The 25,583-nt window shown below is 43.6% G+C and overlaps 1 protein-coding gene across 1 annotated transcript; it reads left to right on the top strand.

The window, feature by feature from the left end:
• The first annotated feature begins 5,342 nt into the window (after positions 1-5,342).
• Positions 5,343-25,102, top strand: LOC129851185 (neurotrypsin-like). The gene is made up of 14 exons (XM_055917556.1): positions 5,343-5,812; positions 7,707-7,749; positions 11,455-11,697; positions 14,925-15,063; positions 15,180-15,358; positions 16,399-16,546; positions 20,714-20,892; positions 21,006-21,147; positions 21,281-21,495; positions 21,634-21,775; positions 21,984-22,262; positions 22,428-22,550; positions 22,847-23,127; positions 23,308-25,102. The coding sequence occupies exons 1-14, from the start codon at positions 5,735-5,737 to the stop codon at positions 23,625-23,627; spliced, it is 2,511 nt and encodes an 836-aa protein (XP_055773531.1). The 5' UTR covers positions 5,343-5,734; the 3' UTR covers positions 23,628-25,102.
• The last annotated feature ends 481 nt before the right edge of the window (positions 25,103-25,583 follow it).

Raw genomic sequence — 25,583 nt, 5'->3', positions numbered from 1 at the left:
CGTTTCTCATTGCTTATTTGAGCTGTTCTTGCCATAATATGGACTTGGTATTTTACCAAATACGGCTATCTTCTGTATACCCCCCCTACCTTGTCACAACACAACTGATTGGCAAGAAATTCCAGAAATTAACTTTTAAGGCACACCTGTTAATTGAAATGCATTCCAGGTGACTACCTCATGAAGCTGGTTGGGAGAATGCCAAGATTGTGTAAAGCTGTCATCAAGGCAAAGGGTGCCTATTTGAAGAATCTCAAATATAAAATATTTTTTGATTTGTTTAACACTTTTTTTGTTACTACATGATTCCATATGCTTAATTTCATATTTTTGATGTCTTCACTATTGTTCTACAATGTGGAAAATAGTAAAAATAAAGAAAAACCCTTGAATGAGTAGGTCTTCTAAAACTTTTGACCCCCCCACACAGAAACATCAAGTTCCACCGATGCCAGACGTGATTAATCAACAAACTGGGCTGCAGATACACTTCTTGTGATTGCTATGTTTAATTGAGTATGCTGTTATAGATCATCTAAAACAGTACCATTTTAAAATGGCTTCAGTCACAAAAGAAGGTTCCTACGAATATAACTTCACTCACTGTCTGTAATATTTTGAAAATCATTTTCATTAGGCCTTCAGTTATTGCTATATTATTACATGTATTACTACTTTACTTTTTGATGCGCTACTAATTCACATTTCTCATAACAATCAAGGACATTTGTTTTCGTAACTTACTTGACATGATATTGGGCGTGACCTGGATGAAATACTGTGACTGACTGTTAACCCAGTATCTTGAGTTGACTCCCATAAAAATGATCGCAATAATTCCATACTGCACAGTGGTTGCTAATGATATGAAGGTATTATTAGTGACCTGTGCAGTATTGAATTATTGTTCTTTTGTTGCTCATCTTCTCTGGCGTACTTTGAGTTTCCTACCTACTTTGAGTTTCCAATGCATCACTCAAATGTATTTTGAAACACTCCTGATATAGTTGAACATTCTAACTATTCTGCATTATTGGCCAATTTGCCAGATAGGATTACATGCCGGGAAGTAAAGCCCATTGCTGGTCATAGTCACACAGGTATTGAAAATTGCATTAAGATGACTGAGGTGCCAAGAAAATATCTCATTGGCTGACTAACGTCTACTGTAGTTTCAGCTCCAGCTGCATTACCTTATAATTCATACATTGTTTCCGTTTTCTAATCTTAAAACCCTCCCTTAGTCCTTTTGATTCAGGCACTTTTTTTCTATATTACGCTAATGATGTTTGAAGTCAGCATTAGGATGTTGGATGCACTTATGCTTTGTCTGCCGTCCAGGAAACGGCTAAATCCGATGTCAGATTTGGGTATTTCCATATTAGGCTGCCCCTCATTATGAAGAGAACCATTGCCATCCTGCCCCACCATTTCCTCACCCTCCTTGTAGTTTCCTGCTAAACGCCTAGACTGAAAAAGAAGTGCTGTCCTTCGCCATTAGCAGTGCAGATGGGTTTGATCACACTACCACAAAATAGCAATTCACTATATATACAGTGAACAAAAATATAAATGCAACAATTTATAAGATTTTACTGAGTTACAGTTCATATAAGGAAATCAGTCAATTGAAATAAATTGATTAGGCCCTAATCTATGGATTTCACATGACTGGGAACACAGATATGCATATGTTGGTCACAGATACCTTAAAAAAAATGGCCCTACAATGGGCCTTAGGATCTCGTCATGGTATCTCTGTGCATTCAAATTGCCGTCGATAAAATGCAATTGGGTTCGTTGTCCGTTGCTTATTCCTGCCCATACCATAATCCCACCGCCACCATGGGGCACTCTGTTCACAACATTGACATCAGCAAACCGCTCGCTCACATGACACCGATGTTCTGCTAAATTCGCTAAAACGTTGGAGGCGGCTTATGGTAGAGAAAGTGACATTAAATTCACTTGCAACAACTCTCAACAACATTCCTGCAGTCAGCATGCCAATTGCACGCTCCCTCAACTTGAGACATCTGTGGCATTGTGTTGTGTGACAACTGCACATTTTAGTTGCCTTTTATTGTCGCCAGCACAAGGTGCACCTGTGTAATTATAATGCTGTTTAATCAGCTTATTGATATGCCACACCCATCAGGTGGATGGATTATCTTGGCAAAGGAGAAATGCTCACTAACAGGGATGTAAACACATTTGTGAACAACATTTTGAGAGAAATAAGCTTATTGTGCTTAGGGTACATTTCTGGGATTTATTTTTTCAGCTTATAAAACATGGGACCAACACCTAACATGTTGCGTTTATATTTTTGTTCAGTGTATTTATGTTATAACTATGAAACAGTACAGGACTGGATTGCTTTCCTTTATTTCTATATTTCTGTACTTAGACTGGCAGTCATTTTAAGTTATAGTATTGAAGCATGGAAAAGGATCAAGGCCACCTATCACAACATGCTGACCTTGGCTTAGACATTACGAGAATATTGTAGACCAGTTACAAAAGTTGACCTTTCTCCTGTTCTTAGACTGTGTGTTGCCTGGTATCCAAATCTATATTCATAAAAATGTGACTATATTTACTTTAGACTGACACCCCGAAAATAATGAACAGTCCAAGACTAGAGGCAACTCAATAAGTCCTTTGAAGATCATATCAGAATCTAAAAGGCCTTTCCCCTTTTGTTTGGCCCGCTTTGATTCCTTGTTAAGACCAGAATAGAACTTCAGAAAATAATCAGCTGTTTCAATAGGATATAAGAAGAAAATGGGCTATCTTTGACATCTCTTAAAAGGTTGCCAGCAGAGCATCACAGACTCCCAAGTTGCACAGAAATATTTAAAAAATCCTTTGAGGAGATGTTGATTTTATCATCCTCATTTTGTGTACCCGTCTGAATATTTGTTGGAATGCCAGAGAAAACAGTGGTGCCCCTTAAGTAGGGCTAATCACGCCTTGGTCAGTGAGAAACAAATTCTAAATCCTTTAAAGCCATGTTTGAAAATAGCCTATAGGCCTATACTAGATGTACATCTCATGATCTCATATTTGTTATAATAACGATAATTTTCTTACTAATGGTGAGAAGGTCAGTTATGGTTGGTTTTTTAAGATCTGTATTAAAAACATGTTTCTATTAAGTATGCTGTAGGTCAATGGCAGTCAGTGCCGTTTAAGATGAGGGAGGACAATTTGTTTTTCAGGAGCATGGCCTTATTTCTATTACAGTATATTGGATGACTCATTCGTATTCCATTCACCCATACAACCTAGCCTATGAATTAAAGTTTACAAGGTAGGTGCACACAGATCGAGAGACACATTTGAGGTGACAGACAGTGACATTCAATACCGCCTAGCAACACTCTTGCCTGTATCTAGCTGATATAGGGTGTAATCATTATTCCAACAGTTGCAAACGAGAGTTTCTATTGGACAAATTCAGGTATGTTTATCCCCATTTTGTTCCGTTTGCTTCCATTTAAGAAACGTTTTTCAACAGAATTGGCAGAATGAGTACACCCCTGATGACGAGTAAACAGTTCACTTTCATAGCAGCCACGTTGTATTCCTTCTCACATCTATGCGCTCTCCTCTCACCTCTTCCCTTCGCATGTGTACTTCAATGCACAACACTTCAGCTCTATGTGACCCGCCAAACCGTTACACACAGCCTACATCGTTGTCCCCATATTAGCTAAAATAACGTCATAGTCAGCATAGGTAATAGAGCTAACACGTTAGTACGTCCTCTACAATCATGCAGTAACGTTACAGTGTACAGTCAGTTAGCAGTTACACCGGCGGGTCCCGTGGCAAAAAATGTGTAATACCAAAAGCTTACCTTGACTTGGAAGAGTTCCAGTGTCGTGTTGGAAAGTCATAGCCAGCTAGCTAACATAGCATCCCTCTGTTTGAGCAGAATGTTTCAGTAGACTGTACTAACTAGCTGCATTTGCTAGCTAAGTAAGTGAAACTGAAATTGAAAAAAAATGATAATTTCTCTCTTGCTTCTTCATTTTGGAATAAATGTATTTGTTCAAACTGGTGAACTATTGTCTTTTTTCTTTTTGAGTCAACCACTCACCACATGTTATAGACTGCAGTGCTAGCTAGCTGTAGCTTATGCTTTCATTACTAGATTCATTCTCTAAACCTTTGATTGGTCGGACAACATGTCAGTTCATGCTGCAAGAGCTCTGGTAGGCTGGAGGACGTTCTCCCAAAGTTGTCATAATTACTGTGTAAATCTATAGAAGGGGGTGAGAACCATGAGCCTCTTAAGTTTTGTGTTGAAGTCACTGTACCTAGAGGAGGACGGAAGCTAGCTGTCCTCCGGCTACACCATGGTGCTACCCTCCAGAATGCTGCTGAGGCTACTGTAGACCTTTGCAAAATAGTGTTTTAATCAATGATTTAGTGACGTTATTATATTTAGTATAATTTTATCTAAAAATTATAACTTTTTAAACGTTTTACCATTTACATTTTATGAAATGTCCTCATCTGAGGAGTCTCCACTGCTGTAGGTGTAGGTCACACTACCACACAGAAGGAAAAAAAATATCATACTTTATCAAATTCGGGACACACCTTTAACAGTTACTGATAAAACATAGCCAAAAGGCGTAGTCTATTTCAAACTCTAAAATTAGTCCAGAGCTAGCAAATTCAAAATAATCTGTAGTTGACAAGCAGGCATATATATGGGTCCAACATATCAGACAACCTGGCTTTTAAGTAAGCTCTGTGCATTAGGCTATACTGTTGCTGCCAACATGTGTTCATATGGCTTCAAAGTCTCATAAAATGTTTCCACTGTTGCCTCGGGTTGTGAGCAGTAGCCTAGCTTAGTCTACTTCTGGAACGAATTTAGTGGGAGAATGACTAGTACTAGCCTATTGCCAATTACATATCTGGATATCTCCATTAGCCAAGTATGGCACAATACCCTTGCCTAAATGAGAGTGCCACAGTGTCATGATCTATGTTATAGAATGTGTTTAGGTCTCGTTACTGCAAGGCAATATACATTTCATTGATCTTCGAGTTTATTTAACTTTCCATGCTATGAAAGCATCATTTGGAGATTAGTAATTTTATGTTTTTTTGCGTTTTGGTGACTGGTTGAAATGACCGTCTACATAAAATCCAGGTGGAACATGTGTCATTAAATTCAGGCATATTCTTGATTTAATATCCAACAGCAATATTAAGTTAGGGGCCTACTCAGCTCAATCAAATATTCATTAATATAACATGAAACCCTCACTCACCTTCCTATCCTCTGAGCGCAGCAACGCCCCTTTACGCAAGTGCAAGAGGCCTACAACTAAACCGCGTTGAGCTTGCTGTGTTGTTTATTGTCGACATATCGGCATATGTGGGCCGCGCAGAAGGCGAGAGAGGCGACAGCGTGTTTTTCTCACCGATGTCTCCTTTCAGTGACACTTCCTCACTAGGGGGTTCGTCATTTATAGTCGAAGCTTGGAGCACAGCTGGTACCCCAGGGTGTGTAATGTCACATAGGAGTTTCGATTATTTAAAGAATATTTTTCCTGACACAGAAAAAACAAGCACATCGTCTCATTGTCCCCCGCCTAACTTTGGACGCTCAGTAGCGGGCTCTCTCTAGTCAGTGTCGCTTGCACACTGCTTGTTTTGGATATGGGTGAAATCTGCTCAAGGTGCGGGCAATGACACATTTAACAGGATGATGGACAAGGACGCTTTGAAAGGAATCTTCACTCTGTCATTTGCATGGTGTTTTCTGGTTTCAGTTTCTGGAGAGGTATGTGTCTAACTTTCATCGTCACTGTGCGTTTTCTGTTTGCGATGGGATATGAATTGACAACAGAAAGGTAAACAGGTGACCATAGATAACCAAATTCTTTTCGATTTACATTCATTGGGAATATGTAGGTAGGCTATAGACTTCGCGTAGCCTGTTGGCTATGTAACATAAACCTATGTGTAATTGCAAAAGGTATGCTGTGCGTGGCACCTTCTCATGTGCCAGTAAACCCGAATTCTGAGGTTAAACCATCCAAATTGGGCCACACATATTCACCTGAATATTCACTTGAATGTGTCATATTAGGCCTGCTCTACTGCTGCAGTGCATCATTACTGAGCTTTCGCTTTTATTTTTCTAACAATTATTTTATAGTGCCCTATGTAGGCTACATTTTTTATTTCACTAAGGACTTTGCTCCCAAGAGAACTTAAGAACGCGCAATAGCCTATAGCCTACCCTTATCAGTTTGTTTTATTGCCGGTGAAGGAAATAATTGGGACAGACTATCACCCTATCCTCAGCAATCAAACTTGGCTTGCTGTTGTCATAAGGTCATCCTAAAATACTGTAAATACAGTATCACTTCAGTATCACTTCAGATAAAACATTTCAGATAAATAAATGCTGAGCTTTCCTAAGTGCATTTCTGAAGGCTGACTGTGTCCTAAAGCCTGCACAGTAAGCGCGCCCATCAGTTGGTAAATACAACTATAGTCTAGTATAAATTCGGTTGAATAGGAACCAATTATTTTTATTCTCCGCCAGCGAATTCATTAGATGGCGAGAAATAGTTTTGTCAAACCGCGCCATCCCTTGCGCAGGTCGTGCGTCAGAGTTATCTCATCATGCGTTTTACAGTAGTTAAAGCCACGCACACTGTGTGCAATAGTGAACAACCAATAAAAATGTAAACACTGGGGCAAATGCATTCAATGATATGTTCAAACTTGCTTGCAAATAGCAATTGATTCATATAGCCAATGATATTCCTTGAGAGCAACATTTTTGTAAAACATGGTTCGAGGCTGTAGGCTACATCATTTTAAAGTGACAACAAAAGCACAAAGAAAATGACAAAAGGCAACGGTTGTAGGTTACTTGCTTGCACTTTATAACTTTCAATGTTAAACGCTATAAATGCTTATGAACTGTAATGTTTATGAAATGCTTATGCATGTTTACAAATAATGAAATACTCATTTATGAATAATGTGTATAAGCTACTATTTATAAATAGTTTATTCATTCTCATTCATGTTATTATAAAGTGTTACCCATTGACAACAGTGAATTCATTTTTAAATAGGCTACTACTCCTGTCCTTTTCCCCAAAGAATCCTTCTATGGAGAACTCCAGCTGCCCCTGTCTCCATTAGATTGACAGATGCAATTATTAGAGTTCAACTGATTACGGTGCAGCTGTTTCCCATGCGTGACAGTATTGATTTTAGTGGCCTGGGTGGGGATAGTGGTGCCACAAAGTAGAACCCTTTTAACTTAACCCTTCAATAATTTAATTGCTTTCTGCATAGACATTCTAAGCGATGCCACCTGCTCCCGGCCTCAGTGGGAAAATAGAAAGTAATTGAAAACAGATAGCAGAAGAGAAGAGGGATGAACATGATTAACACAGTGTAACAATGCTTTTCACGGATCTACAGTATAGCACAGATAGGTTGAGTAAAACCATATTTCTACAAGTAGGCTACAATATAATACTAGAGAGAGAAACGGTTGTTCTGTATGAAGGCTGCAAACAATCCGACGGGCTACTTATGGGATATAAGGGACTACTTATGAACAGGCTTCCAAAACCTAATGTGGAAAACTTGGTCTAAATTAAATAAGCCTGCAGGTTCATATTCTGTTGTCTTTTTTGTTGTTGCAGGTCATCTCTCAAGATGGCTACCTAAATACTATGCAGAGTGCAGGTAGACACCTCTTTTCCTCTTCCTCTTATTACTAATAGGTCTTGATTTCATCCATCCATCATTGTGATTCTGCCAAGTCATCCAAGGACATGGATGAATGACTCAGCAGCACTAATTGAATAGCCTAAATCAGGGATGGGCAACTCCAGTCCACGGGGGCCAGACTGCTGTCACACTTTTGCTCCAGCTAACATAGCGGACTCCAATAATCAACTAATCATGCTCTTCAGCTTAGAATGCAATTCATTTAATCAGCTGTGTTTGCTAGGGATGGAGAAAAAGTGACACCAGTCCGGCCACAGAAGACTGGGGTTGTTCATCCCTGGCCTAAATGAACAACCTAGTGGGATGATGTGGGGTGTAGATGTGAGATGGCAAGGTGTTGTTTCAGCAGAATTTCACAATTTCAGAACAAAAGCTTGAAAAAGCCCTCTATCAAAAAAGCCTCCCTCCTCTGCTAAATACGCTATTAGCAAGTCATTTGATGTCACCAGCGCTGCTGATAATCAGATGGTGATTCTAATTGAGCCTCTGAAGGATGGGTTGATATTCAGGCAATGCTCAACTCCCTCATCAGTCTCTCTTTTGTTATTTCTCTCTCTCGCTCTCTCTCGCTCTCTCTCTCTCTTTCTGTCTCTCTCTCTCTTTCTGTTTAACAGAGGAGGAGGTCTGCTGGGAGTGTCGTTCTCTTTATCCACAGCCAAAAGACACATAACCAGCCCCCCCCCCCGCTCCCACCCCCAAGATTGTCTCATGTTTAGGCTTTCATTTATGGAAATGAGAGTGTACCTGATTTAAGAGCCCTGACATCATCTCTGATCGACTCTCACTCTCCAACAACCAGATGCTGCATGTCTGGTCCTTGTCTTCGGTGAAGTTACTGTTATGTTATGGGGTCTCAGAAAGTCTGGGTCTTAAAGATGGTGGTTTCCGTTTGTGGCTCAACTATAGACACCCATCGGGGATAGAATGCAAGCTATGTTAAGAGACTTTAGAGCTTAGTTAAACTGGGATGGACAGTGAGACAGCTTTATGACACCAACGTGCATACTGAGTTTCTTGCTCTCAATACATGCATTTATATACTCACTCCCTAGCTCATCCTCTGCATGGAAACAGATTATCCATGCATATACACATTTGATACAGCACATCTGCTTCCATGTGCTGGTGATGTTTTGGGGTTTTAGGTGTTTGTGTTTGGGTGTGTGCAGCGTAAGTTTGTTCACGTGTGTGTTTGAATCTGTATGTGAACTTGTGTGCATGTCTGTGGCGCGTGAGTTTGTGTGTTCCGGTAACCTTTCGTAATAACGCTATCCATAAAATGTCTGTCTCTGGCACACCTTCTTACTGTGTGAACTCTATCAAATATGTATCTCCTCTGAGTATGAGATCTGAAAGGATTAGATAGGTGTAAGAAAAATTCTAAACAAATCCACCTAATCTATCATAGAGCAAGGTGGAGCTATTACCATATTGCTCATACCTATCCAATCCTTTTAAGATCTACATGAAGTGACCACGGTTTGGGACAAGGTGTCAATCTGGAATTGAGCAGAGTACTGCTCCTTCGAGATGTCTTTTCTCTCAGGCATCAATCAGACACCCTCTCCAGCCTTAAGTCACTAAGCCTGTGCGAATGTGGACTAGCAGTCCCTCAAACAAACACAGACAGGGGTTAGGCCACTCACTGGGCGGGTGTAGATTTGCGAGCGATCGCTCACAGGTGTGAATGTTTGCCCAGCGACACCTCAAAGGACTTGCGGTCCTTAATCCACTGGTTTAGAGCGCTCAGGACGAGGAGTTTAGGTGCGTAAAGAGGATATCTTCCTTTCCTGGCTGGACCCCAGTGCCCATTTCCACTTCCCTCCAATCTCCTCAGGGTTTAACACCTGGCTCCAGAGGGATGTTAGCACGTCTCTCCTACATATCCTATACAGTACGCACACACCATGGGCTGAGGTACTGCCATATCAGTTACACATCACAAGAAGCATGGGCCTAAAGGTAAAGATTATTCTACTTTTACTAAACTGACTGCTAGGCAGATAAGCGCATACATAGCCCATTGAAAAGGGACTGATAATTCAGTTAGTTATAGTTGTGTAACGCACGTCGTCGTGAGAAGGAGAAGAGGACCAAGGTGCAGCGTGGTAAGGGTTCATACTATTTAATAAAATACGCAACACTTGACAAAACAACAAACACGACAAACGAACAGTCCTTAAAGGTGAAACAAACACTAAACAAGAAACAACCACCCACAAACACAGGTGGGAACAGGCTACCTAAGTATGATTCTCAATCAGAGACAACGATAGACAGCTGCCTCTGATTGAGAACTATACCAGGCCAAACACACAGAAATACAAAACAAGGACAACATAGAACACCAGACATAGAATTCCCACAAACTCACGCCCTGACCAATCAAATTAGAGACATAAAAAGGATCTCTACGGTCAGGGCGTGATAAGTTGGTTCTGGATTTGCGTTTAACTGACATTCTCAAGCAACTGTCTCCATTCTTTGCGTGATGTATTACCAGACATTGATCCCTTGGAAATACATGGGTTATTTATGGATCAAGTTCAGGGCTGCCTCTGGCTCTGGTTGCCATTAAATGTCTGCCTCTGCATTAAACCACAGACCCTTCCCCCTGTTTAAAACTCAATCTGTGGACCAGATGTATGTTTGTGTTTAATGGCCCACTCCTATTCAATGTGATGGGTCATCTTTACAAGTGGTCCCAGTGGTTCTTTAACCTGCATAGATTAGATCGTAAGGCTGAGCCCAGGTTTTTCCGTAACGATCCCAGCTCACGCTTTCTCAAAGCCTATTAGAGAACAGAGATGCAGCACTCGCAGACCCAGTTAAATGCATCTGTAATTAAAAAGCCCTGGATTACTCCGAGAATTGCATTGCAGTGAGTTTCAGTTTATCAGTACGCCCTGTAGGAACTCATGGCTTACGCAATGGATTCTGGACACGAGCATCCACCCCTCTTGAGGAATAGTTGTATCCCAAAGTTGTATATCTATCATCAAACTACGCTTTCGACAGCATTGAGAAAATAATTGTGAGGATTTTAATTTTTTGTATAATTTTAAGACCTGTATGCCTGGGGTGCATTTTAAGGACAAAAAAAAATACAGAGATATATATGCACGCACGCACGGACACACACACACACACACACACACACACACACACACACACACACACACACACACACACACACACACACACACACACACACACACACACACACACACACACACACACACACACACACACACACACACACACACACACACACACACACGGCTGCAGTAAGGGAACAGGTTTTCAGGTTGTCTGAGAAGGTAGCCCGCCACGCTCTGTGACTCAGCAAAGCAGACCTACACAAATACTCTGGCCCCTGCACTGCAGCAACATGCTGTCAGTCTGACCAGCCAGGTGGCTCACTCCTTTACCTCTGAGGATGGAGAGAGAGGGGGAGGTGGAACCAAAAGAGAGAGACAAAGGAGAGGAAATTGTTTGAATGCCTGCCTGGCTTATTGTGACTTAATTATAAACCTCTGCTTTAATCCCTCCCAATCACTTCGTCTCACAAACATGTGTATCGCTATACTGTATTAACTAAGCTTCAACAGAAGCTCATCGTTTGATTAACCCCTTGTATCTGAATGTGTCTCTCCCTAGCTCCTCTGTCCTGTTCAGAAGGCTTCACTGAGCTGGGCTACTACAACGGCTCTGTGTCACAGACTGACTCTGGCTCGCCCTGCCTGAAGTGGACAGAGTTCCCAGACTACGTCCTGCAGTACCCAGGCCGGGGGCTGGGCGACCACAGCTACTGCCGTAACCCTGACCGCGAGTCCAACCCCTGGTGCTTCTTCCGCCAGAGCTCTGGAGCCATCGGCTGGGCCTACTGCGACTGCCACCAGGGTGAGGATTTACCGACTGATACTTACTTCAAGGGAATCAATACTGCTGGGTAACTACCTGGAACCAGATGATTTATAGTGGTGTATGAATTCCAAAGTCACCAAAAAATAATTGTGAGGTATCTTTGTATCTTTGCTGTGGTTTTGGGGTGATCATGTTGCTCTGGCAGGATATCTATGCCTCTGACTATCTAGGGAAGCTACAGTGCATTTAGAAAGTATTTGGACCCCTTCACTTTTCCCACATTTTTGTTACGTTACAGCCTTATTCTGAAATGGATTAAGTAAAAACATTTCCTTATCAATCTACTGTAACGGCGTTCCTCTCTCTCTTCATAAGAAGAGGTGGAGTAGTGATCGAACCAAGGCGCAGCAGGTTGTGAATACATAATGATTTATTAAATAAACAAAATAGACAAAGACGAAAACGAACTATACTTGATATAACTAACAAAATAACAAAACGATGTAGACAGACCTGAACAAACGAACTTACATATACACGAAGCACGCTGACACAGGAACAGACTACATAAACGCACGAAACAAACCGAAACAATCCCGTATGGTGTAACATCGACACAGACACAGGAGACAATCACCCACAAACAAACAGTGAGAACACCCTACCTAAATATGACTCTTAATTAGAGGAGAACGCAAAACACCTGCCTCTAATTAAGAGCCATACCAGGCAACCAAAACCAACATAGAAACAGATAACCCACCCAAAACTAACGCCCTGACCAATTACACATACAAAAACAACATAAAACTGGTCAGGACCGTTACATCTACACATAATGACAAAGAGAAAACAGGTTTTAGAAATGTTTGCAAATGTATTAAAAGTAAAAACAGAAATACCTTTTTTGCATAAGTATTCAGACCCTTTGCTATGAGACTTGAAATTGAACTCAGGTACATCCTGTTTCCATTGATCATCCTTGAGATGTTTCTACAACTTGATTGGAGTCCACCGTTGGTAAATTCAATTAATTGGACATGATTTGGAAAAGCACACCTGTCTATAAGGTCCCACAGTTGACAGTGCATGTCAGAGCAAAAACCAAGCCATAATGTCGAAGGAATTGTCCGTAGAGCTCCGAGAGGCTCAGATCTGGGGAAGGGTAGAAAAACATTTGTGCAGGATTGAAAGTCTCCAAAAACACAGTGGCCTCCATCATTCTTAAATGGAAGAAGTTTTGGAACCACCAAGACTCTTCCTAGAGCTGGCCACCTGGGCCAAACTGAGCAATCGGGGGGAGAAGGGCCTTGGTCAGGGAGGTGACCAAGAAACCGATGGTCACTCTGACAGAGCTCCAGAGTTCCTCTGTGGAGATGGAAACCATCTCTACAGCACTCCACCAATCGGGCCTTTATGGTACAGTGGCCAGACGGAAGCCACTCCTCAGTAAAAAGGCACATGATGGCCCGCTTGGAGTTTGCCAAAATGCACCTAAAGGACTCTCAGACCATGAAAAACAAGATTCTCTCCTCTGAAAAAAACAAGATTGAACTCTTTGGCCTAAATGACAGGCGTCACGTCTGGAGGAAACCATGCACCGCTCATCACCTGGCCAATACCATCCCTACGATGAAGCATGGTGGTGGCCTTATGCTGTGACAATGTTTTTCAACAGCAGGGAATGGGAGACCTGTCAGGATCAAGGGAATGATAAACGGAGCAAAGTACAGAGAGATCCTTGATGAAAACCTGCTCCAGAGTGCTCAGGACTGTAAAGGTTCACCTTCCAACAGGACAACGACCCTAAGCACACAGCCAAGACAATGCAGGAATGGCTTCGGGACAAGTCTCTGAATGTCCTTGAGTGACCTAGCCAGATCTCGGACTTAAATCTTATCGAACATCTCTGGAGAGACCTGAAAATAGCTGTGCAGCAATGCTGTAATCGGTGCCAAAGGTCCTTCAACAAAGTACTGAGTAAAGGGTCTGAATACTTAATGAATAAGTAAATGTGATTTTTCAGTTATAAAACAATTTCTTAACCTGTTTTTGCTTTGTCATTATGGTGTTTTCAGAGTAGATTGATGAGGGGAAAAAACAATTTAATCGATTTTAGAATAAGGCTGTAACGTTACAAAATGCGGAAAAAGTGAAGGGGTCTGAATTCTTCCCGAATGCATTGTATGTCCTTGTCTGCTTGTGTCTCTCAATCTGTCTGCGCCCCATTATTTTTCTGTATGTCTGTCAGTTGGCTCCTCCCATATTGTTCTCTCTGACTCCCACCCCTCTTTATGAGTGTAAAGGCATCCACATACTGTCCATAGGTTCGGTTTGCTCCTAGCAGAACTCAGTCAAGTGAATGTCTGTGTTCACATACTCCCTAAAGACCTTTGCTTGAAAAACAAGAAAAACGCTTGAAATAAAATCAAGAAATCTGTAATTAGTTTGGACTTTTTTTGCTTAGTCTTGCAATTTTACATCTAGCTAAGATGTTTGGTGCAGTACTTCTCAAGTGAAAAAATGTGCATGAAAACTAGTAGTGCACTGCAGACAGTAGGGCCTTGCTGCTGCTGTGCTCTCTCTCGTTGAATGACAGCAAACACTTCATTGAAGAATCCCGTCCATAGTTCCCACCCCTACTGTTGACCAATCACAGATGAAGGGGCGTAGACTTCGGCTACCGAACTTCGACTTGCCTCAAGAAAAAAAAAAGTTGTGTGCACGAATAGCCTGAAGAAAAACCCTGCCGAACACCAAAACGTCAAAAATCGTTTCATAATATATGCTCAAACTGTTTCGACTGGGAAGCATGTCAGCCTTTACCCTGCGTGTCCATTAGCCAACCGTCTGTCTTTGTACTGGCCTGTCAGCACCTTGCTTGTATGTAGATATGCCCATGTTGAAATATCTGTGTTTGCTGTCATTATCTGTCTGTCTCTTTTTAACTCTCCCAAGCTTTCTCTTTGAAATGGTTAACCTTTCTCAGGGTTTGTAGGCGATTTGACTTAGGGTATATGTGTGTGAATGCGTGTGTGTTTGTCAGATTGGAATAGGTAAGTGTGCAAGAACCACAAACCAAGGATAATCTATACAATTATCCTGAGATAATCACACCTGTTGGATTCATGGTTTACTTGGTAGCACTTTGTCGGTCTGCCTGTTTCTGATGGGTGTGAGAGAGAGATGTCCCACCTGTCATTTCAAATGATTTCACAATCTCTGGTGCTGTTCCATATCTTAATGCCTTCTCTCCTCTCCAGGAGCTGCCAGGTTGGTAGGTGGGTCCTCCCCTCAGAGCGGGCGTCTGGAGGTATATCTAAATGGCCAGTGGGGGGCGGTATGTGACACACACTGGACCGACCGCGATGCCAGTGTGATCTGCAAACAGCTTGGACTGAGGTGAGAGCTACTGCCATACTTGTATAACTGCTTTGTGTGTGTGTCAAATCCTACCCTCCACTCCTGACTGTCCACTTGTCTTTCTCTCTCCGTCCATCCTGTCTTTCTGTCTGCAGTGAGATCGGCACGGCCCTCCAGCACTCCTACTTCGGGCCCGGCTCTGGACTCTTCCACTATGAACGCCTTGGATGCCGTGGCAACGAAAACACTCTGCTGGATTGCAGGAGTCGGAAGTTTGTCACCAGCGACTGTAACCATGGCAACGAAGCGGGGGTGGTGTGTGCTGCACCTGAAGGTGAGGCTGTTGGAGATTTCAAAACATCCATGGGGATAAAGCATAGATCTCTCACAAGTGCTACACATACAGTATAAATGTAGTACATTTTACTTTACATGTGTACTAGGCCTACCAGTAGAGTTATCTAAAGTTGTGAAGAGCCACTTCCCCTTTTTGAGTAAGACAGTGATCGAGTACCCTCTCTCTTAGAGTTTCAATGTCCTTATCCCACCTCAGTCAGAGCTGCTGGGCCAGTTTGAGATTCGTGGCTAAGATTCATCTCCATAACACAAACACTGCAAGGCTAGAACAAGAACAGTCTCTTCTGAGCAGCACGGCCAAGAGGGAGCTGATGTTGCCTGCCTAGTCATTCACATAGCTTTTAGAGCTCTCTGAGGCTGCCAGCTCTCGCGGCTTCTACAGCACTCGTGTCATAGCGTCCCAAAGGGGCATAATGAACTACAACAGTGGTGTGTGTGTGTGTGTGTGTATGTTTGTGTGCCTCTGCGTGTGTGTGCCTCTGCGTGTGTGTGAGGAGGGTAGAGAGGGGTGCCCAGAGGAGCAGGCCCTGGCGATATATTTAGCGTGGTGCAGTGAATTATTCAGTCTGGAACATTATGAGGGAGAGAGTTATCTGAGAGCCCTGAGGCCCTGCTATCTGAGAGCCCTGAGCCCCTGTCAACCCCCCCTACCCCAAACAACCCCACCCCACCTCCTCAACTTCTCTGCCAGGGCTGCTCACATACTCCGATTGCATAACTGATCCACCCCCCTTTCCTGCTCCCTGCATCCCGCACATACTTATACTTGCTGTAGTTTCAAATGACATGACGGAGCTTTGAACCAAACTGAGCCAGGGTTAGGGGTCACAGCATTCCAACAGTTCTGTGGTTCAGATCACTTTATTTATCATGGCACTGGGCACGAGGTTATTTACATTTGCATTCATCAAGGAGACCATAAGTGGACAAGTAGATAACTTAGAAGAACGGTGGTTTCTATTGTAACATGATGCCAACATGTTCTGCCAGGTAACTACTTTCTGCTGTCTTTTTCAGGCAATGGCGCCCCCTTGAGGTTGGTAGGTGGCCTGGAGGACTTCGAGGGTCGTGTGGAGGTGTACCATGATGGGAGGTGGGGCACGATCTGTGATGACCAGTGGGATGACATCGATGCTGAGGTGGTCTGTCGGCAGCTGGGACTGGGGTGAGCAGCACTGGGGGTCTGATGGCTCAGGAGCATGGTGCTTGACTTGCAGGCAGCATATGGGTTATTAATGTGATTCCCTCCACTAAATGTGACTCAGTTCCTATGTAGGTAAAAACTAGAGGTGAAGCCCTATCAGTGGTAGCAAGGGTTCCCAGGCATGAAGTTGCCCACCAACCAAGGCTCTCTGCACTCCACAAAGCTGGATGCACTCCTGCTAGGATAGCCTTATTTACACTGCTACATTCCCACTGAGTGAACTATATTAATATAGATGAACGGAAGGCATGCATTTTTGATGACCGACAGTGTTTTGGGTTGTTGCTCTGCTGGAGATCCCGATGATTCAGATGTCATCGTTGCTCTTAGCAGATCACCCACACGTAGCCACGCACACAAAATGAGTGGCTTACAGTAGGTTTTCTTTATTTTATTGAACCATTATTTAACTAGGCAAGTCAGTTGAGAACAAATTCTTATTTACAATGATGGCCTTGCAAAAGGCCTCCTGCGGGGACGGGGGCTGGGATTACAAATAAAAAATATATAAAATATAAATATAGGACAAAACACACATCATGACAAGAGACCTAAGACAACAACATAGCAAGGCAGCAACACATGACAACACAGCATGGTAGCAACACAACTTGGTAGCAGCACAAAACATGGTACAAACATTATTGGGCACAGACAACAGCACAAAGGACCAGTAGGTAGAGACAACAATACATCACGCAAAGCCTGTGTGGTCCCGTGTGGCTCAGTTGGTAGAGCATGGCGCTTGCAATGCCAGAGTTGTGGGTTCAATTCCCACGGGGGGACCAGGGTTCAATTCCCACGGGGGGACCAGGATGAATATGTATGAACTTTCCAATTTGTAAGTCGCTCTGGATAAGAGCGTCTGCTAAATGACTTGAATGTAAAGCAGCCACAACCGTCAGTAAGAGTGTCCATGATTGAGTCTTTGAATGAAGAGATTGAGATAAAACTGTCCAGTTTGAGTGTTTGTTGCAGTTCGTTCCAGTCACTAGCTGCAGCGGACTGTAAAGAGGAGCGACCTAGGGATGTGTGTGCTTTGGCAACTTTTAACAGAATGTGACTGGCAGAACGGGTGGAGGATGAGGGCTGCAGTAGATATCTCAGATAGGGGGGAGTGAGGCTAAGAGGGTTTTATAAATAAGCATCAACCAGTGGGTCTTGCAACGGGTATACAGAGATGACCAGTTTACAGAGGAGTATAGAGTGCAGTGATGTGTCCTATAAGGAGCATTAGTGGCAAATCTGATGGCCAAATCGTAAAGAACATCAGATCTATAAATTATGTCTTCGTAATCTAGCATGGGTATGATGGTCATCTGAATCAGTGTTAGTTTGGCAGCTGGGGTGAAAGAGGAGCGATTACGGTAGAGGAAACCAAGTCTAGATTTAACTTTAGCCTGCAGCTTTGATATGTGCTGAGAGAAGGGCAGTGTACCGCCTAGCCATACTCCCAAGCTCTAAACCCTCAGAGGTTGTAATCACACCTGTGGGGAGAGGGGCATTCTTCTTACCGGACCACATTACCTTTGTTTTGGAGGTGTTCAGAACCAGGTTAAGGGTAGAGAATGCTTGTTGGACACTAAGAAAACTTTGTAGAGCATTTAACACAAAATTTGGGAAGGGGCCAGCTGAATATAAGACTGTATCATCTGCATATAAATGGATGAGAGAGCTTACTACTGCCTCAGCTATGTTGTTGATGTAAATTGAGAAGAACGTGGGGCCTAGGATCGAGCCTTGGTGTACTCCCTTGGTGACAGGCAGTGGCTGAGACAGCAGATATTCTGACTTTAAACACTGCACTCTTTGAGAGAGGCAGTTAGCAAACTAGGCCAAAGACCCCTCAGACACCAATACTCCTTAGCCGGCCCACAAGAATGGAATGGTCTACCGTATCAAAAGCTTTGGCCAAGTCAATAAAAATATCAGCACAACATTGCTTAGAATAAAGGGCAATGGTGACATCATTGAGGACCTTTAAGGTTGCAGTGACACATCCATAACTGAGCGGAAACCAGATTGCATACCCGAGATAATACGATAGACATCAAGAAAGACAAGTTTTTCCAACACTTTTGATAAACAGGGCAAGATAGGAATCCTGACTTAATGAAGTGGTGATTTAAAGAGCTCAGCCATGTGCTTCTTGTCAGTAACAACCACATCATCAACATTAAGGGACATGGGCAGCTGTGAGGAGGGGGTTATTCTTCAGGTCTTTAACCGTTTTCCAGAACATCTTGGGGTTAGACCCAGAGAGACAGAACTGCTCCTTAAAGTAACTAACTTTGGCCTTCCGGATCGCCTGAGTGCACTTATTTCTCATTTGCCTGAACGAGAGCCAGTCCGCCTGAGTATGCGTGTGCCGAGCCTTTCGCCAAATGCAATTCTTGAGGTGGAGTAACTCTGCAAGATCACGGTCGAACCAGGGGCTCAACCTGTTTTTAATTTTCATTGTCTTTATGGGGGCGTGTTTGTTAACAATACCACTGAAAATATCAAAAAAGAAAGCGTCGACAGAGGCGATCAAGCTGATTCTATGCCATTTTACATAGGCCAGTTCATGAATGAACGAATGCTTGCTTGTTCATTTTTTTAGCAAGCGGCTATAACAAATCAGGACAGGTCGTTTCACTGAGCAGCCATTACGAACGCAGGCTGTAAAACAGTGATCACTAAGATCATTACAGAAAACACCAGACTGATACCTATCAGGATTATTTGTGAGGATAACATCGAGGAGAGTAGCCTTTTCTGGGTGTTTGGAGTCATACCTTGTGGGATTGGTAATAATCTGAGAAAGATTTAGGGAGTCCCATTGCTTTAGGACTTGGTCAGGTGGTTTAAGCATGTCCCAGTTTAGGTCACCTAGCAGGACAAATTCAGACTTAGTGTAAGGGGCCAGAAGAGAGCTTAGGGCAGGTAGGGTACAGGCCGGTGCTGATGGAGGACGATAGCACCCAGCAACAGTCAACAAAGAGTTATTTGAAAGTTTAATGTGTAAAACCAGCAAATCAAATTGTTTGGGGACAGACTTGGTGGAGACAACTGAGCACTGACGGTGATCCTTGGTAAAGATTGCCACTCCACCACCTTTGGGAAGATCTGTCTTGCCGAAAAAGGTTATAACCAGAAAGGTTACCATCAGCATTCAAAACACTCTTCTTTAACCACGTCTCAGTAATGAGCAACACATCTGGATTGAAGCTGTGAACCCACACTTTCAATTGATCCATTTTAGGTAATAAGCTTCTAGTGTTAACATGCAGAAACCCCAGGCTTTTATGAGAGAAGAAATCAGTCAAGCAGATATCAGTGTCAGAATTGGGGCTAGCAACTGTAGATGGGCCAGGGTGTACATGCACATTTCCAGATATCATCAACAGTAATACAATCAAGGCACGGCACAGGACAGGGAGAGCTCTGCACTGCTGATTTATGACATCTGAATGTGCATCAGATGGCAACAAGATCATATTGTACAGCAATTTCATCAGGAAACATGAATACAAAGCCAGCGAGAGGTGGTTAGAATAGGATGTTAGGCCAAAAGTCTGTGTAACCTATAGAGAGTCAGAGTCCCGAGTGTGGGAACAAACAGTCTGTCCCCCAGTTGGGTAAAGAAAGTTCGTAGTCAACAAAGCATGCAGGAATCATGAGGCAAATAGCAAAATGTACAAGAAAAAAATCGAATATATAACGACTTGAGGCTAGCCACTGTAAGTTCAGAGTCACTCGCCCCAACAGTGCGTGTGTACAAAGAGTGGATCAACAAAAAAACAAAGTGGATCGGTCTCAGGACACTTTTCAGATATTCCACTGGTCATTAATAATTTATTTCTCAACTATACTGACTATATTTGGTGTGCATGAGTGTTCAAACAGGGACTGGGGTTTTTGTGCCGTGTAAATGTGGTTCTCTGCTTTGTAAGTGCATGTTTTTGTGCTCTGTACAGTACCAGTAAGGCCTGTTAACTTGGTGGGAATACATTTATATGTGTACATTAGAATGACCCTTGAGTGGTTGCCATATATTGTTTACATCTTGTCCATATATGGTGTTTGTATTTATTGTGTGAGTTAGTCATATGGTCATTGCGTATGGCTGTGTGTGTGTCCACTCAGGGGTGTACCCAAGGCGTGGACGTGGGCTCACTTTGGCCAGGGCTCTGGGCCCATCCTCCTGGACGGGGTGCAGTGTACAGGCAATGAGCTCTCCCTGGAGGAGTGTCCCCACAACAACTGGCAACAACACAACTGTGACCACATGGAGGATGCTGGCGTGTCCTGTAACCCATATACAGGTCAGGAGTCAGGACAGGGCAGGAACGCTATGTGTATGTAAACACCCAGAACATTACACATATTTGTATGCAAAACACATACACCTCTGTCTCAAACACACACCGTGTTGCAGATGGTGTAGTACGGCTAGTGGGGTCTGACAGTCCCTGGGAAGGTCGTCTGGAGGTGTACCACTCTGGGGACTGGGGTACGGTGTGTGACGACAACTGGACTGAGCACCACGCACAAGTGGTGTGTAGACAGCTGGGCTTCAGGTGGGTCTACAGGAGTCCTTATATGTACATATACAATCTGAAAATGGGAATTAGGTGTATCTGTATTAATAGTGTCGTGATATTGTCGTAATAGTGTAGTGATACTGTAGTAATGGCGTGTTTTGTCCAGCAGAGGGCGTGCAGAGGTGACATCAGACGGGCTGTACGGAGAGGGCACAGGGCTGATCCTGCTGGATGAGGTGCAGTGTGAAGGCTCAGAGGGCACCCTGCTTGCCTGCGGGCACGCCGAGTGGGGTCGCCATGACTGCTCCCACAGCGAGGACGTAGGGGTGCGCTGTGAGAGGGGGGGAGAGACCAATGAGGTGCCAGGGTTGCCACGCATCGCAGGTAGGCCAACTAACTGTACCCACTGAGATCGCATAAGAAATTAAGAGATAAGAGATCGCATTCTCCTCTGGTGAATATTGCAAAGAAAATTCTAATTCATACATTGTGGTTTATGGTGGTTCTCTGTTCTGGTCCCAGGCCCTCTGGTGCGACTGGTTGCTGGAGAGAGCCGGAAGGAGGGGCGTGTGGAGGTGTTTCTGAACGGCCAATGGGGGAGCGTGTGTGATGACGGCTGGAATGACGTCAATGCTGCAGTGGTCTGCAGGCAGCTGGGATTTGTGTAAATATGGATTTTCTCGCTCATATTTCTCCCTGTTAATGTATCATATCCTTTCCCTCATCTGCGGTATACCTCATACCTCAAAGTCAAGTATGTGGTTAGACACTTGGGGTTTCCCTGTCTCTGAGTGATCAACTCTTACTTTAACTGCCATTCAGGAGATGGGGACATTTAGGAATTTTGTACTTTCCCCTTGTCTCTTCCTCAGTGGGGTGTCAAAGGCTCGCTCCATGGCATATTTTGGAGCAGGCAAGGGCCCCATCCACCTGGACAATGTGAGGTGCATGGGGGCTGAGGTGTCCCTGGGGGAGTGCCCGGCCGAGGGAGAGGACGCCCATGACTGCAAGCACAGCGAAGACGCAGGGGTCATCTGTGACTACGTCCCCGAGCCGGTGGGAGACGGCGCCATAATAACGCAGACCTGCGGCATGAGGCCAAACACACAGCGCCGCAGGAGGAGGATAATTGGAGGGGACAAGTCAATCAGGTACACTGTAAGCACACACACGTACAAAGCCTTATATTACTTTGTATCACTGCATAGATACTGTATATGCAAACACATTGCACAAGTCAAATGATCACATCATCAAGTCAACCATGATCTATTGCTACATATGCTCTCTCTCCTCCCCTGGCTGTGCTGTGGTAGGGGGGACTGGCCATGGCAGGTGTCTCTGTGGCTCAAGTCCCAGTCCAAAGGGAACCATCCACTGTGTGGAGCCACGCTCATCAACTCCTGCTGGGTCCTGACTGCTGCACACTGCTTCAAGAGGTGGGACACAGAGACGTCTGGTGTCCAATGATGGAATTGCAGTGACTGTTCTAAAAATGACATGTGTCACGCATACAATAAATTATCTATCAAGGAGCTTGTCTATGTCAATAATTGTATAAAGTATTCTTAGTAAGAGATTGACACGCCACTGATAAGTGAAACTTTCTTGAGTCACTGTCTTGATCTTTTCAGCTTGGCTTCTTTTCAGTCTGGCTTCTTTTAAGCTTGGCTTCAACTTCCTCAGACCTTGATTTCCTGTCCTCATCTTTTCGTCCTCTCTCTCCCTCTCTTAGGTTTGGAAGGGACCCATCGCGCTACATGCTGCGACTGGGTGACTACCACACGGAGGAGAGGGATGACTTTGAGCGCAGCCTGTCCCCGGAGCGCATCATCATTCACAGGAAGTACCACAGCCAGGGCTGGGAGTATGACATTGCCCTGCTTAGGCTGAAGGGCACTGAAGGCAACTGTGTGGCCTTTAACCCTCATACCAACTCAGCCTGCCTCCCTGCGCCTGGCAGCAAGTGGGGCAAGAGGCCAGCCGCCTGTGTCATCACAGGGTGGGGCATCACAGGTGCTGAACATGAGCCTCTCTGTTACAGACAGTTCCCTTTGTGTTTATATTGGAATCAGCCATTTGATCTGTTCATTGCTTGATATTTTATGTGACAGAACATTTCCATGGATATTGGCTCCCTCTCTCTTATCTCTCTGTTCATCCCTCACTTTCTCATTCTCGCTCTCTCTTTCTCAGACTCAGAATACTCCCGTACTCTGCTTCAGGCCTGGGTTCCCCTGCTGCCCTCCTGGAAGTGTAAGAAGCGATACGGCGAGCGCTACACCAGCCGCATGCTGTGTGCGGGCAGCCTGTCGGACCGTCGGCGCGTGGACAGTTGCCAGGGTGACAGCGGTGGTCCCCTGGTGTGTCAGGGAGAGGGGGGCCGCTGGGTGCTGACGGGGGTCATCTCCTGGGGTCATGGCTGTGGTGACCCCTCCTTCCCTGGGGTGTACACGCGGGTCAGCAGGTTCCTGCGCTGGATTGACCAGGTCACCAACAACCCTCCAAGGATCTGATGCTGCCACTGTGCCATTGGACAGCTCACGTTATCATATGACTTTGGGGAGGTGGGGGGATTAAAGGCGCAGTGACCGGTTAGAGAGGGTTACCACATCCGGGTATCTGCTCATGGTCTCACTCATAAAGTTGCACATCCAGCAGAGCGCGTTTAAGTCACTTTTTGTTTTGCATACACTTGGAGAAGCCTGTATGGCATTGTGCATTCTTGGTTGTGTGGAAATACCACTTTGATGAGAGCATTTAATGCATCAATGGTTCAATTATGAGAGCCAGACTGCATAGGGGAATGACATTGCACTAGATTGCATGCCATAGTATCATACTGCGACACCCGTGAAAAGCCAATGAATGGTGCCAATGGGACTAAGTCTAGTCAGAAGCATTAGGTGGAGTATCATTAAGGTACAATATTGTACATTTACAGTACATATGGCTTCTAAATGAATAATTGTTTCATGAACATTCCGATTGTGCATGCATTTTAACTTATGCCTATACTAACGTGCTCCACTCTTGATTGAAACAATTGGCCAAATTGGTCAGCTTACAGATCGCTGGTTTAGATCATAGGAGAGGCATGAGTGGGCCTTTAGGAGGCTCTGTAAATGTGGCAATGATGACATGGCTTCTCACAAAGGCTTAAATGATGTCTGCCTGTTTGCCTGCCCACATACAGTATCCATCTGTCTACCAATTTCTCTTAAAAGCTGCACTTTCCTATCAGCATTATGTGAAGCCAGAGGGGGCGGGGTGAGTGTGTGTGTGCAAGCATGTGCGTGTGTGAGAGCGTGTGTGTGTGTGTGTTTACATGTATGTGTGCACTGTCAATTTATTTTTCATACATCTCAATTCTATACCATATCTTTGAGTTTGTCTCAAAGATATGCAATTCCCAAATGATCCATGCAATATTCTCATCATTTTTATAGTTTGACAAACATGAACACATCTTACATACTTACCAAGCCTATACAGTGCTGACGTAACATGGTCACATTCCACTCTGATTTTGAAACTCTCATACTGAATAGATGTCTAAGCTTCATGTGGTTATTACTAACGCAAAATTCCAACTATCTGGTTTTAGTACTTCAATCCCAATAGGAAACAAACTAACTACTCCCTAATACCGCCTGTACACTTGTTGGAATGTTTGTTTACAGTTTCCACTGAACGTTCAAACCCTCTTTTGTTATATCGGGCTTTAAGTCACATGACTGCATGTTTACGATTGTCACTGAACAGGACAACTATTTATTCTGTGATATTTTCTTTAAAACAATCTTCAGACGCTCGCTCCTGCCACTGTCGCTTTTTCAGTGAAGGATTTGTATTCAACTCCAGCCAGAATGCTATAGGTCACACCTCTCTTCATACATATCCTGTAAGTACTCTGTATAAAATAACATGAATGTTAAGGTGAATATATATCATGTGTTTTTGAGTGGTGCCATTAAATATCTGAGTCACTCTTGTGTTTCATTACTATTATGTTGCTCCAATATTACTCATCCGGCTCAGCACAGCAGAATTACAGCTCTAATGACAATTTTCCATGTGCTTGTCTTATTCATCATGACATTTTCTTATAGGCTACCTTCTCTTGAAGGCATCTTGGGTATTGGCAGATTGCAGAGGTTTCAGCACATGGAAAATGGTGTCATACTTTTAGGATTATGCTGACCAATTGAATTGCAACCTGAACCCCCTCATGTACTTAACTCTTATAGTGTTTCAAGATCAGAAAAAATAAAAAATTTTTTTTTAGGAACAATATGTCAGTGCTGTGTTTGCAGATCAAACTGTAATAATAGCTGAATGGGATTCTGCCCTAGATTGGTGGTGCTTAATTGCTATACGTTCACATTTGGTGCACAATTGCAATACTACCTGCACAAGAGTAATCATTGATGTTGACAGAAGTAAACTCTCCAAAATTAAGCTGGCACTCT

This window comes from Salvelinus fontinalis, chromosome 1 (genome assembly GCF_029448725.1).
Source record: "Salvelinus fontinalis isolate EN_2023a chromosome 1, ASM2944872v1, whole genome shotgun sequence".
NCBI classification, from domain to species: domain Eukaryota; kingdom Metazoa; phylum Chordata; class Actinopteri; order Salmoniformes; family Salmonidae; genus Salvelinus; species Salvelinus fontinalis.
This window is presented reverse-complemented; position numbering and strand designations above follow the sequence as displayed.

Bases quoted from the DNA above. Each gene is read 5' to 3' on its own strand.
- LOC129851185 (XM_055917556.1), top strand. From the start codon at position 5,735: ATGATGGACAAGGACGCTTTGAAAGGAATCTTCACTCTGTCATTTGCA. The intron at 22,263-22,427 runs GTACACTGTAAG...GTGCTGTGGTAG, and splicing joins GGAGGGGACAAGTCAATCAG to GGGGGACTGGCCATGGCAGG. The intron at 22,551-22,846 runs GTGGGACACAGA...TCCCTCTCTTAG, and splicing joins GCTGCACACTGCTTCAAGAG to GTTTGGAAGGGACCCATCGC.